This window comes from Aplidium turbinatum, chromosome 1 (assembly GCF_918807975.1).
Source record: "Aplidium turbinatum chromosome 1, kaAplTurb1.1, whole genome shotgun sequence".
Taxonomy (NCBI): Eukaryota; Metazoa; Chordata; class Ascidiacea; order Aplousobranchia; family Polyclinidae; genus Aplidium; species Aplidium turbinatum.
Window position 1 is genome coordinate 29406401 of NC_137472.1, and position 14284 is coordinate 29420684.

The window sequence follows — 14284 nt, forward strand, 5'->3', positions numbered from 1 at the left end:
TTCAACTTTATCCCTGATTTTAGGATACAACAGTGCATTCTAAACCCTCTGGAAAAATTTTGAAATTTCCGTCCAAACCCCTCCCCCCCACTACCTTAAAAATTACTTTTCGAGTCAAATTGCTTTCGATTGCATTGACGTCAATTTTTGTTTATGGCATTTAAAGTTCAAATATTATTTGCTGCTGTATACTAAAACACGTTAATAATGTTGCAAGACAGCCAAAAACAGTTTTTCTGGTTTTAGTTTCATCGTAAAACACGGAAAAGTGGTCATTTTGATTTGTGCGCATGACAACGCACATGCGCAAAAGCGTACCTTCTTTGACAAGATAGGCTAGATATGTAGGCTAGGTTAGTCACCAACGAATCCACACTTGTGTGGCGAAAGCTTCACAATACACTTGGATTTATGAATATAGTGCGGTAGCTTCCTCTGTTCTTCTTTGACTAGTATTTATACTGCTGTGTTAGATACAGGGGTTCTCAACCTTTTTACGATCTCGTACCACTTGGACGCTCTGCACTGCCAAGCGTACCACTTCTTGCAGAACAACTAATTTGATCGAATCACATTTTATTCAGAAGAATAATATTGGCCTACTAAAATAACACTAAAGCACCACAACTAAATTTAATGAGGCTTTTTTTTATTGTCCACCAATTGGGCGATGCGCGGTGTGAGTTTGCTAACAGCGCGTCGAAAGCCATTTAGTTGGTTTAGTCGGCGCACCTAGTCGGTTTAGATGTTATGACTTGATATTAATCATGACTGAAAATCCCTGCTCGCATTCTCATGTGGAAGGGAAAATCAGTAGCTATGAAACAGCATGGGAAGCTAGCATTGAATATGAAGAGGTCATACTGAGCCGGAAGTTTATTGGAGAACATTCCTTATTGTTATTGAGCATTTTATTGTGATCTATTTTTAGCCGACAACTAGCATTATTCAACGCTATTTGTAGCTTAAAGCTATAAAACAGTAGATGATATCTATCAAGAGCAATCATTTGACATAATTAACGCCCAGTGCACTGTCCCGCAGCGTTGTACACGGCTTTTCAAAGCAACTGTGTTCCTTGTTGACAATAATTGACATTATCTGTATTTTAAAGCTCTTACCGTAATGGTACGAAACAACAGGAATAGTTACTTAACAATAAGAATAGGCTTCGGGAATTTTTTTTGTAAACAAAACCAGATAAACAAATATAAAGTTGTGAACCCGGGGTTTGTGAAAAAAACGGAAGCTACACGCGTACCACCTGAAAAACCTTCGCGTACCATTAGTGGTACGCGTACCACAGGTTGGGAACCCCTGTGTTAAAAGAATAAAAGAAAATGTTTTCGCAACGTTAACTCCAAACCGGACATCATGCTGACACACAGCAGTTGGGTTGTATCAAACGCAGTTTTTGCCTATTTACCAAAGCAAGATTTACCTTCAGGCGTTTACAACGACAATCCATTCACAATTAAACACCTACATTTTGTGAATAAATTGAAACCGCGGTGGGGCTAGCTAAATTACATTTTGGTTCATATTCTTCACCACACTTTAATTTTCAGTTTGCTGTGTCTTGTTGAATACCAAATGTATAATAAGATTTAGCAATCAAAATTTTGCCAACGTCTGCTCAAAATAAAACATTTGCATCAAGGGGGTCGTTGACGTTCTAAATGCAATCGTAACGTAGGTTCGAAGTTATATGGCAGCCAATTCAAACAAATATTTTCCAACCGCCGGTTCACGAAATTTTTTTACAGACCTTTACAACAACCGCTTCTTTATCTGACAATGAAACTGACTGACTATGCATCTGACAAATGCACGATTTGGTTGATTTTTCATTTTGTCGTTTTCTTCTCTAACCTTTTTTGGCAAATGTTGTTTAATCATTCGTCCAAGTCGTTTGGACGTGCGGCACTGCACGGCACGGCAATCAATCAAATCATGCATGTAAACTGTTACTTACAAAAACATATCCAGTGACTCTGCAATTGGACAACATTGCTAGACACCAGCTCAGTGGTCCAATGGTTTCGCCTTTGGCTCTGGTGGTGGTAGATCTGAGATCGATTCTAGGTCGGGTCAAACCGAAGAAGTCAAAACCGTACTGATCGTGTTCTTTCTTGCATAACGCAGTGAGAATAAGTCGGGCAATAATGTGATAACAGCGTAAACCTGATATAAAATTAAGCATGAGCCCTGTCGCACGTAGCTATAGGAGATGGGGGCAGGGGAGGCGGTTGCTCCACCGCTGAAAAAAAAATCAATCTTACCATGAGTTATGCTATGCTTACAAAACTTAACTTAAATACTACAAAGATAGCTTGCCATTTTTAAATATGGCCAAAAAAATTAAGCATTTGTCATAACTTTAAAAATCAACAGTTGTGAGGGCCGCATATAGGCCTACACCGCTTTTGGTGGCATTTGGTCCCAGAAACTAACTGTAGGCCTGCACAAAGTAAAAAGTAAAGTAAAAAGTAAAAAGTCGGCAGCAGTGTCGAGTGGTTAGCGCGTTGGGCTCGCAGTCGAGAGCCTGCATGTTCGACTCCAGCCACCCGCACTTGCTGTTGTTTCTCTGGGCAAGAAACTTTACGATAATTGCCTCTACCCAGTGATCGATTTCGAGTAATGGGTAGTACCAAATTTAAGTCATAAGTAGATTAGACAACCGGAAACAGACATTGCCGTCGGCTGCAGCGTGGGTCAGGTGTAGCCTACGTCGGAAGGCGTACACCGATGCATAGCGCTCAAGTCCGCTTTCCCGCAATGCAGGATAAAGATATGAAAAACAAACAAACAAAGTATAATGAAGACAATTTCTAACTGTCCAGCATTTGTTTTCATTTTTTGTGGGCTACGGTTTAATTGTTTTGTATAAAAAGTTTTCGTATCAACTGCTGTTTGTCTTTGCTAGAGCTTAATCCTGACATTAACTAAACATGCCAGGATTAAGCTGTGCAAAACGCTTTTCCAGTCCGAGGATAAAGATTCAATCAATCAATCCAGTTAAGCCTAATATGTATATTTTTTGTGCCACATAAGAATATTTCAATTCGATGATTTATTTAATTGGGAAGCAGGCAGGTCTATGAATGTATAGATTAAAGTTAACTTAGACTTGTTTTTTGTTGTACGTTTTGTTGCCTGTGTTTTTGTACACGGCCAAGTTGATGACCAAAGTTATAGACTGCACTACCTCAGAGATGGTGAGTAATTTTGCGTTTTTGAAATATACAAAGATGTAAAAACAAAGACAAAATTTGGCACATTTTGTTTGCTCCTCAAAATGTTTTACTCTCTTACAACTATGCTGTCGCTAAAAGACTTAAGTTTCTGTAGACAAAACAAAAACCATAACATTTTTATTATAATCACTGCTTGACAACAAAGAATGCGCATCAAACTTTAGACTTGAAATGTTCTCTATTCTCAACAAACGCCGTTCTTTGTTTCACCTTGCAGAACTAGAAACAATATTTATTATAGACAGATAATTGTTAGCAACTTGATAGGATTGAATTGCATAATTCAAAAACAATGCATAAAATAAGAAGATAACACATAAATTCGAACGTTTTCAGCAAAACTTTCTGTCCTCGTCAGGAAAATAACTTAATTCATCTAAACATAAAAACAGATATTTGTGAAATGTTAATAAAAAATTACTGAAATTAAATACAATCTGCACTGAGCTACGTATAAAGCTACGGTTGTGTTATCTTTTTATTTGATGTATTGTTTTTGAATTATGCAATTCAATCCTATCAAGTTGGTAAAAATTATCTGTCTATAGTATTTAAAAATTATCTCTCTACCAAAGCTATACAATATTTATTATTACTGTGGACCAGATAAGCACCAAAGAAATTTGTTTATGCCTGTGATTCCCAACTTGTCGGACGTGTATCACTAGAGGTAGCCTACACACAAGTTCTTCTAGAATCTAGGTGGTACTCGAGGAATATATATTTTTTCGCAAAAGGTACTGGATTTACAGCTTTCTAGTTACTTATCGGGTTTTGTGCATATGAAAAAAATAGCCACTTTAAAAATATAAAAGAAAGTAGGGTACAATAGTGTTTCAGAAGGCTGCTTGTTTTGATAGTGTAACATTGGTAAACATGGTAAGCAAAGCGTTAAATTGATTCAATTTTTCCAATGATCAGCTACAGCCTGCAGTTTGCAGCCAGCCTTGCTCAAGGAAAATATTAACTAAATGTTGAAGGCTGAAATTTTTATTTAAGTAGGAACATTTAGTTTTAACACCATTCTTCAACGTTAATAGAACGTAACTATCCGCAAAGTATTTGCGAATCTGCATGTGTCATGAGTGTTTGATTAACAGTCACGATAAATTCATTTAAATGCTGCAAGTGCGCTGGTAGTAAGCTACTTTGAACATGCGGAAGTCAGTAAAATTGACAGTTTTTCTACTGGTTGTAATTCTAATGTGCTATGACTTCAGTAACTCACAAACAGTGCGGAGAAGTTATACAAAAAAAAGATGTAGTGTAGAGACAAAACGCACATTTCAAACTTTTCAAAATAACAAAAAAGTGCCAATATCTTTAGGACAAACAACGCTCAATATTGCTTGTCCTTCAAAGTGCCAATGCTATGCAGACGGAAATGTAAACTGCAGCAGGTATGACGACAATGCGAGCATTCTCACGCAGTAGACTACAGAACCATCCACTATTAAAATTTTATGCCGCTTTTCGGTATGCAAATTAAAGTATATTTGTCATAAGCCAGCGTAGGAAGAGTAGAATAATAAAAAAAAAACGAAGAAAAACTGTTTTTCAGTTCGCTTTGATAATGTGTAATGTCTGCCTGCAGCCTAACATGAGCCAGTGCAGCACAACAGAGAGCGGAAAGTCGTCCAACTCTTGCTTGTCAAGTATCTTGCCGAGACACTGCTGAGTGGCCTACTATTGGTGGGGTCAACTCAACTGAAAGAAGGTGCTACTGCTCAGAAACAAGAAACTATAGAAAAGAAAAGCTTGGTTTTGTTTTAGGTTTATTGTACAACAATATTACATCAACAAATAAAATCACTGAAAAGCCAAGCAGTTTCAAAAGAACAACTAACACCATTTTACTTTGTAGTAGTATAATGAGCTTGTAAATTTCATTTCAAATACTTTTGCACCGCAGTTGCATCTATACAACTGTAGCCTATGCCTTACATTTTGTATTATGTTTTTAGACATTCTTGTCTGATGCACATAAATAATAATAGTAACGAGGCCAGAACTACCTGTAGGTCTAATCTGCAGAGCGAAACATAAAATGTGTTTTATAACCTCTATGTTTTAATGTAGCCTATAACCTATAGCCTATAGCCCTATAACTGTAGCTAATTATAATATGTAGCCTATAACAATGGTTTATTTATTATCAATAATTGACGTTTAGAGTAGGCGACTAAAACAATTATGATACATGCACATTGATACGTGACTTGCTTTGTTTTATATGTAAATTGTAGAGCCGGTCTGGTTGATGTCCCCAAACTTCCAAGAAATGCGACCGCACTTGACATTTCTGGAAACAAACTAGTTGAGATCAAACCAGGATCATTTAGCGGACTTGGCAATTTAACTTCGGTTGATTTCGGACAAAACCCCTTGAATGAAAATAGTTTTTCAGAAAAGGTTGTATGCCTACCACATTTGAAAAAGTGAAAACTTAAAAAAAATGTTTGATTATTTTACTGGTGATCAATATCTTGTTTCGTTTAAACATTGCATTGGGACAATGGTCGACAATTTTATCCGTTTCATGGTCTTATTTGGCTAACCTACTACAATAATATATAAAAAGAAGTTGCACTTGAAAGCAGGGTTGCAGGCTATGTTAGTCTTGATTTGAGTTTGTTCACAAAATACCGACATTTCCTTACATTTAATCTTTTGCACGTTATAGGCCGGTAGTTTGTATTATTAAACATCAATCCATTTTCAGCAAAATGAGAAGTTTTTTTGGCGTGATTTTTGTAAATTTTGCCCTTTTTCTGTCTTAACTTTCGAGTTTCTTTCGTTAGAGGCCTTCCTCTATTAGCTTGTTATAGCTTTCAAAGTTGCGATGGCAATTCGTCATAGCCAGAGATGGGCAAGATCACCAGTATTGGTGATCTTGAAGATCAAGATCAAGATCACCAAGAATAGGTGATCTTGAAGATCAAGATCACCAAACTATGTGATCTTGAAGATCAAGATCACTTTCAAGATCACTTTTTGTGTACTTGAAAAAAATCAAGTTTTTGATCAATGATGTTGCACAAAAAATATTAACTATAAGCCACCTGGGTGAAGGTATATAGTTAGTATTGCTAACTTTTACTTTTAACTACTCGAACGCTAGCCTAAGAATTGTAATCAGTTAGTGACTGTTGCTATTAGGCCTATTAATTGTTGACGTAGTTTGCGTAAAATCGCAACGTCACACTCAAGGCCGAGGTTAATTACAGTAGTACTGAAAAAGTCACAAAATTTGCAATTAGTTTTATACTGTTTGTTTATAATAAATAAACGAAAACAAATTTTGAACTGCACCATTTTTTACCAAATTTTTGTCTGGTCCGTGTGGGAGTTTTTATTCGTGTTACTAAGTAGTTTTAACTTTCACAGTATTATGTCATTGTTTATTGCACCATTTACCCATCTGGCAACCTTGATACTGTTATCTGCTTTCAAAAACGTTCAGAGGTTTGCGGTCAGACAAACCACTTCATACTCAGACCCTAAACAAGTCTTGGTCTGGTTGATTTGCTGCAATAAACCACTTTACATGACCAAAGTCGGCTAGAGTCCAGATTTTTTAAGACCGCCAATCTAGACTTTTGAAACATCTAAAATTGAGTCAAAGAAAGCAAACATTTCTTTAAAATTCATACATGAAAATTGTGAACAAAGTTAAATCATTTTTATTATAAGTCAACATAAAGTACCATACACCACACGGAAGTTGACTTCTTTATTATGACCAACACAGAAAACTTCTTTCAATTTGAAATGGCAACACTGACCAGTGACCAGATTAGATGAACTTTAAATCGTCTTTTGTTGGACACATATCATATTAACAGTAGTTTATTGTTAGTAGTTGCCACTAACTACTTTGTACAGTACGAGTTCTAAAAAAATGCCTCTTTCTAGTAAGTAAACTTCAATTTTAAAGTGATCTTGATCTTACTGTTCTTCAAGATCAAGATCACACAAAAAAAGTGATCTTAGATCAAGATCAAGATCACCAAAAAAAAAGTGATCTTCAAGATCAAGATCACGATCTTGATCTTCAAGATCACTTGTGATCTTCAAGATCAAGATCACGCCCATCTCTGGTCATAGCCTATACTACATCTAATTTATGAGTGATGCCGAGAATCCTCGTCTTTGTGAACATGGTTTCGCCATTTTATTTTATGTCGTCCACGCTTGCTGCATCTAAACCAGGGATTTTAGATAAACGGAATACGAAACTACATCCGCTTTTGGCTTATCCAGTGATGTCCACCATAGTAGAAGGGTTACGATTTTTTCTAATTTACAAATGTTGTACTCTCTTATAAAAAAGTAGTGAGGTTAGTTCTAAAAGCCTTAGTTGTTTGTTAGATTTGAAAATGAATTATTATATTGCAAACCTACGTCCCTTGTCTGTAAAGTTTATGTAATCTATGTTTCTCACGTAAAGAAATTAATTATAGATCTATTACTGCTTCAACAGTCTTTCGAAGAAGCCAGTAATCTTGAAACGCTTTACTTTGGAGATATTCAGTTTTCGAAAATACCAAACCACCTACCAACTACCATACAATCACTGAACTTTTATGATTGTCAGGTATGAATATCTTCTTAATTACAAACCTTTAATATGAAGTTTACTTGGCTTGGAGATCGCACTTTAGGGGCAGATCCAACCAATAGCCTCAAGGGTGGCAATTTTAATAAAACACATTAGTGGTAAAGCCTAACTTAATCCGACTTTGCAAATATACTGTAATAAATAAATGAAAACACAAATTATTATAACGCTGATATTTTTCAGATTCAAAACATCACATCATATTACCTGGTGAGGTACAAAGAATTAAGATTCCTTGATCTATCTCATAACCACATGGACTCCTTACCAATGGATTTAAGCAGATTCTTTCCAAATCTTAGTGCTCTTGACGTATCCTTTAACACGCTCGCAGATAACGGAATTCTTGCGACTACTTTTCAAAGAAAGTATTTTTGATGATTTAAATTTTCTAACATTTAGGAAAGTTTGCTATTGAGAGCTAAGTTTAAATTATCAACTTTTTATGTATTCAATGCACATTGCATACTTCAAGAATCCTCGTCCATCAGATGATAATAAATTGAATTTTATTCTTAAAATAACTTTATTCTGAATCCAACAGCAACCTACTCATTAGGTACGTATTGGATTTATTTCATCCAATAGTGCAGCAATATTTACTGCAAATAAGAATTATTAGTAACTTAGTTTACTCGTCAGTTCTCGAACAAACAGTATGTTTTTCTTAAGCCAGTTGTTTATGCGAATAATTTATTCGTTATTCATTTTCACCTTGAAATTTGCGACAGTTTTAATTGCCTGTGTTATCTTTTAAATATCTCTTCTTCAGGGTCAACGAATTTGACCACCCTAAGTTTTCGTTTTAACAAACTTACAAGAATACCGTTGAATCTACCAAGCTCCTTAAATCATCTTGATCTTGTTGGAAATCCTATTTTGGTTTTGCACAAAGCTTCTTTTCAAAATCTTAACAAGGTGAAAACTACTGAAACGAACATATAAAAACACCCGTATGCACATTGCACATATAGAAACCAGCTAGGTTATGTACAGCATGGCCACCTGGAGATGCGGCCTGATTTGTCACATTTTGATTACAGCTACTGCTAGTGCTTGACTGACATTTTTTGAGATGTTTTTACTTTTTGTGGTTTCCTAATGACATAAAACTTTTTATTTCTCGGCAGCCGATTTGTAGCAAGAATTGACAGCGATAGACACGTGTTTCGCCCATGAGGCTAGGCTCATCAGTATCGCACCGTATTCTGCCACAAATTTATTCGACCACCGCTTTACCAGTCAGTTTAACTCTTATCTTTGTGGAAACAAAGAAAGAGCCAACAAAACCAGCAGGCGCCAGGGCAGAGGACATTGTGAAGAAAGGGGCGTTCTTCCCGGCTATCAGCACAATCTTTTTTTTTTTTTTTTTCTTTGCGCAACGCTCAGAGTTCAAGATGGATACCACTACATCTTGCAGGTTTACAAATTGTCCATATGGAATGGATTTGTTTCCTGTCTCATCATTAGTGCGTCCGCTCCGGGAGCCGTCCACACACCCAAACACTCAGCAGGCACACCATACTTACATGGAAGATACCTACCAGGGAGGCGAGGGACTCACTACGACCGAAGGGACCCACCGCGGTAGGTGGTAATCTGTGGATGTAAATGTTTGGTTAGTGGCTGCCTCAAGCTGATCTGCCTATCTCGACTTTTCTCTTGCTGATCTTGGAGCAGACTAGGAGATGGCGGGTCAAGCATGAGAACTAGCGCGTTTTGGTAGATAATTAATTTTTAAATTTTATTTGAGTTTGTTTGTGTGTGTGTATCTTCTTGTTTTCCGCTTCAAGAAGGGCACCTGTTTGGAGAAAACGGGCCACTGCAGTCTGATATCTCATTTGGCGGAGATGCCAGAGAGGAGCGGCCAGAGGGAGGGTAGCTTTCGCTGACCCCTGAGTCATCATGGAATTGGCCGCTGCAATCCTGTCATCCCAGAGCAAGTGGGACGACGGAGAGGGACGGTTGAAGATCCCCCGTTGCAATCACTCTTCCGGCATCAGGCCGATGGAGATGAGTGAGAGGGACGGGTTAAAGGTGGGTTGTTACGCCCTTGGCTGTCTAATCTTCTTCAAAGATGATCTACGACCGTACTGTGCTAGTGAGATCCACCGCTGCAATCAGTCATCCCTACCACCGAGGACGACTGAGAGGGCGGTTGAAGAGTGGATCTCGACTGGTTCTTCTTTCTTCTGACCGTAGGAGGAGGTTTGGAAGGAGTAGAAATGTCAGATGACAAAGGAATGTTATGCTTTTGTGTTATGTTTTTCGTTTTTGTCATGATGACCCACAGGGCTTGAATGGTGGACCGTTTTGTGTCCTGTATATATGTGTCGCCTATGTCCAGAAATATCTTCTTTTGGATGATGGTGTGCTTGGCGACATTCATCATGGTCAAAAGAATCGGGTTGTTCTTCTGTCCGTCAGGGATTTGGTTGTAGAGGATCATGTCTTTTGTTATCTCCATGTCTTCTTTGGTTAGGTCAAGATATTGTTGTTTCAGGCGCTCCCATATTCCTAGCGCAAAAGAGCATTTGGTGAGGACGTGAGCAACATTGTCTTCTGGTTTTCTGCAGAATTTGCAATTTGTTATTCTGTCGGAATGTATTAATCTATTAAAGTCTCCCCATTTGTATCCTCCATGTGCAATCCGAAAAGACATGGAGGATAGGTAAGGTGGAAGGAGGAGTTTGATTCCCTTGTTTTTCAAGAGGATCAGCACAATCAGCCACGTATTCTGCCACAAATATATTCGACCACCGCTTTACTAGTCAGTTTAACTCTTATCTTTGTGGAAACAAAGAAAGAGCCAACAAAACCAGCAGGCGCCAGGGCAGAGGACATTGTGAAGAAAGGGGCGTTCTTCCCGGCTATCAGCACAACATTAACCACATTAACCAGTAACAGCGAGCTCGCTGCTCGCTGTACTAGTGAGTGCTCAGCCTTGTGCTGATAGCCGGGAAGAACGCCCCTTTCTTCACAATAAAACTTTTTTGTTGCCTTGGGGAAGCAATAGCAAATGAGAAAAAGTAAGTTGAAAAACGCAAAATCAGACTGTTATTGAAAATTAACAGTCTGATTAAAATCTTCGAAATCAAATTTCCTTTGTTTTTCAACATGTGAGGATGTTAAAACCTATTGTGTCATCTGGGGAAAAGAATAAAAAAAGCGTAAAAATCTAATTTTTTGAAAAATTTATTTAAACGTTTGCCCAAAGTTAGAAAAACCTGAAAATTTCTGCAAAATGTGACAAATCAGGCCGTATCTTTAGGTGGCCATGTGACGTGTACAGTAAACTCTTTGAAAAATCATTAGCTTTCTAGTCAAATGCGTGTTTGTCCCCACTAGTATAGTTGGTCATTTTTATTCCTCACAAAGGTTGTCTTTACTCCTTTTCTCTGGGTCCACGTCTTTTAGGTCAGTGGTCACTGGTCAGTTAGGTGCCTGCCAAATGGGTGCGCACACTGTGACGTTATTTAGGTGCTATTCCGTGTCAAGTTACACTCATAATCATTTTTGTCAAATTATAATGAATGCCCCCTCCTCCAGTAACAAAATCCGGCGTACGTCACTGAACGTACCCACAATATGCGTCGTTCACTGTGTTGAGTAAGCCAAATACGTTAGGGTAATCTTATACAATATAACTTTCTGCCTGCTGGTTATAACTAGCAAATGGGCGTTTTTTAATTCCTTTCGATTTAAAAAGCATTTCAAATGGTGCCCCCCTGAAAATCCTACATACGCCACTGTCTGCAGTATTACCATCAAGCACCTAATGAAATAGACTTTACTGGGAATAACACCTAAATGACCAGGCGCCACAGTGTGAGAACCTATTTGGCAGGCACCAAACTATCTGCACCTAAATAACGTGCTTCGTTTTTTCCATCTCATTTTGTAAATAACATCTTACCCATTTCAACATTCTAAAATACTTTTTTAGTTCAGTTGCTTAACCTACCATAGCCTATAAGATACAGTGGCATTAACCACGTAATTTAAAATAAGCTAAAGTGTCAATTTGGCCTTGTTTGTTTGGTATGAGTATTCAGAATAGTTTTTATTCATTAGGCGGCGGGCAAGCCACCTTTTGATTATTTTGTATTTATTAAGTAAAGCAAAAAAGTATTTTTACCCCAAAAAATACTAGTTTAGAATGCAAAACTTGCACAAGTAGCCTATTTACTTTTCAGCTTCTCACTTTGGAGATTTGGGAAAGTGGATTAAAAATTATTGAAGATTTAGCGTTTCATGTTTTATCGCAATTAACCATTCTCGACTTGATGGAATGCCACGTGGACAGTCCGATCACCAACCACACATTCGATGGTCTGTCATCAGTGACCACCATAGATATTAGTCTAAGCAACATTTCATTTATGGAGTCCGGAGCTCTGTTGGGTCAACGAAAACTTCAGGTCACTGAATGATTTGCGTTTTGTGCAATTCGGAAACGATAAAATGCAATCCCTATGCATCTTGTGCAGTCAATTGAGTTGCTGCTTTATTTTATCTAATAGCCTACAAGCACATTAGCCTATCTATGTCATTGGTCATCTGTGCTTGGTTCGAGTTAGGGGCAATGGTTCGTATATGGGTTGCCAACTACAGTAAAAGTAGGCAACAGGCTTTTGCTAAATAACAAAGAATAAGATTTTCAAGACACTCTTCCAGAACAAAGATAGGCCTACTGTCAAAAAAGCATAGCCTACATGTTGCATAATCTACCAAAATCAGTTGAATGTTTACTGCAGTTTGAGGTACCGTACGGTAATCGAAAAAAGAAAACACAAAAAAATGCCATTTCTTTTATTCACAGCAACTGTGGCTCAACGACAATCCATTCACAACATTGGATCCATTGCTGTTTGCAAACACTACCATTCCTTCTATATCAGAGATATACTTGTGGGGAACCAAATGGCGTTGTGATTGCAAGTTAAAGTGGCTCAAAGAGATGCAGGAACAAAGGTAGTCTACCCATTAACGATTCAAATCAAATGTTAAAACCTCCATAAGCATAACGGATATAAATGGCGGCTGTAGATTCTATTTTTTAAAAATGCAACAGCCTATCATTGTTTCTTGTAAATCTATTACAGCAGAAGTTTTTCTGGATCAATTGTATTAAAAATACGTAGGCTACTTGGAACAACCGAACGTGATGGTGCAACTTTTCCTTGATGACAATCAGAGCTTCCAGTGTATTGGCAATCAGTATAACCCATCAAAAACGACAAGCTTACTCATAACCTGCTGTTGTTATCTTTATAGGTTATACTTTTGTGTAAGGTACTGTTTCATTTGCCTATTTCTTTATTGTTAGAGGGCAGCAGCTGACAGCAACTTTGTGATATTTCTTTCCCTTTCCCATTCCGATCCCAGTAACATACTCAGCACCTCATCATGATTTTCATCATAGGCTACGATTCGTATCGTGTGTGCGATTGTGCTGAGAAATAAAAAAAGTTGAACTGAGTAACGTTGGCAATCGCTGTAGTTTCGTTACTTTTTCTTTCTCCACCATATATTTTCTTTCTATCGTTTTTTCATTCGTTTATTTTTTGAAACATGTTATTTCTTGATTCGCAAATATGCTCCACAATCATTCTACTTATTTTTTCTTGCAGCTCAATCATTCAAGATCCACACCTAATGATCTGTGCGGAACCACCGGCAATGAAAGGAAAGGCATGGGATACAATTTCTTCATCTCAGTTTGTTTGTTAAAAGTGAAAACATCATCCTCTTGTAGGCTCCTGGTGAACTATAATACCATATGAAGTATGTTCGGAAAGCATGCAATTGTAAACTGATTGAGACCATCCAAGCAATTATTAAAAAGTAATGTTGACTATTGACTTAAAGCAAAACATTATTCTTGTTCTACATAAGAATTAAAGTTGTTTCCTACCTTTAAAATTCAAGTAGGCTGTGTTTGTAAAATTATTCGAACTGTTTGTTATTTCGTTCAAGTTTGATCATTAGTGCAACATTTGACCTTGTAACCGCATGTAGGCCCATAGCCTATCAGGCTATATATCTCAGCAAACTAACGCCTTTTTGTGAAACCAAAGCGTTAACTTTATAACATAATATCCTTTTTACAGTCAAAACCTCAACAATCATGAATGATTGTCAGTACAGTATCTAAATTAAATTTAATTAATTGTAACAATTTAAAATAAATTCATAAGATTCGGTAGAAGAAGTAGTAGGCTACAGTATAGCCTATCTGTTTAGATTTAATCAATGGGCATGCAATACTTAATAAACGTGGAGTAAAAATACCAACTATTACAGAATGGCTTCATTTGGCGTGATTCAAGTGTTTCAAGTCAGATAGTCTCTCAAAAATCACATCGTGCTCAAAAATCACACAAAAATCAGTTCTAATAATACA

General features: G+C 37.3%; 2 protein-coding genes across 2 annotated transcripts in view; one reads left to right on the plus strand and one right to left on the minus strand.

The window, feature by feature from the left end:
- LOC145780327 (transmembrane protein 134-like) overlaps window positions 1–14284 on the minus strand; it is a 111977-nt gene that overhangs the window by 36657 nt on the left and 61036 nt on the right. The window lies entirely within an intron of this gene.
- Window positions 768–14278, plus strand: LOC145764565 (podocan-like). The gene is made up of 8 exons (XM_082576193.1): window positions 768–898; window positions 5504–5669; window positions 7741–7854; window positions 8062–8240; window positions 8649–8796; window positions 12075–12299; window positions 12701–12852; window positions 13512–14278. The coding sequence occupies exons 1-8, from the start codon at window positions 768–770 to the stop codon at window positions 13609–13611; spliced, it is 1215 nt and encodes a 404-aa protein (XP_082432319.1). The 3' UTR covers window positions 13612–14278.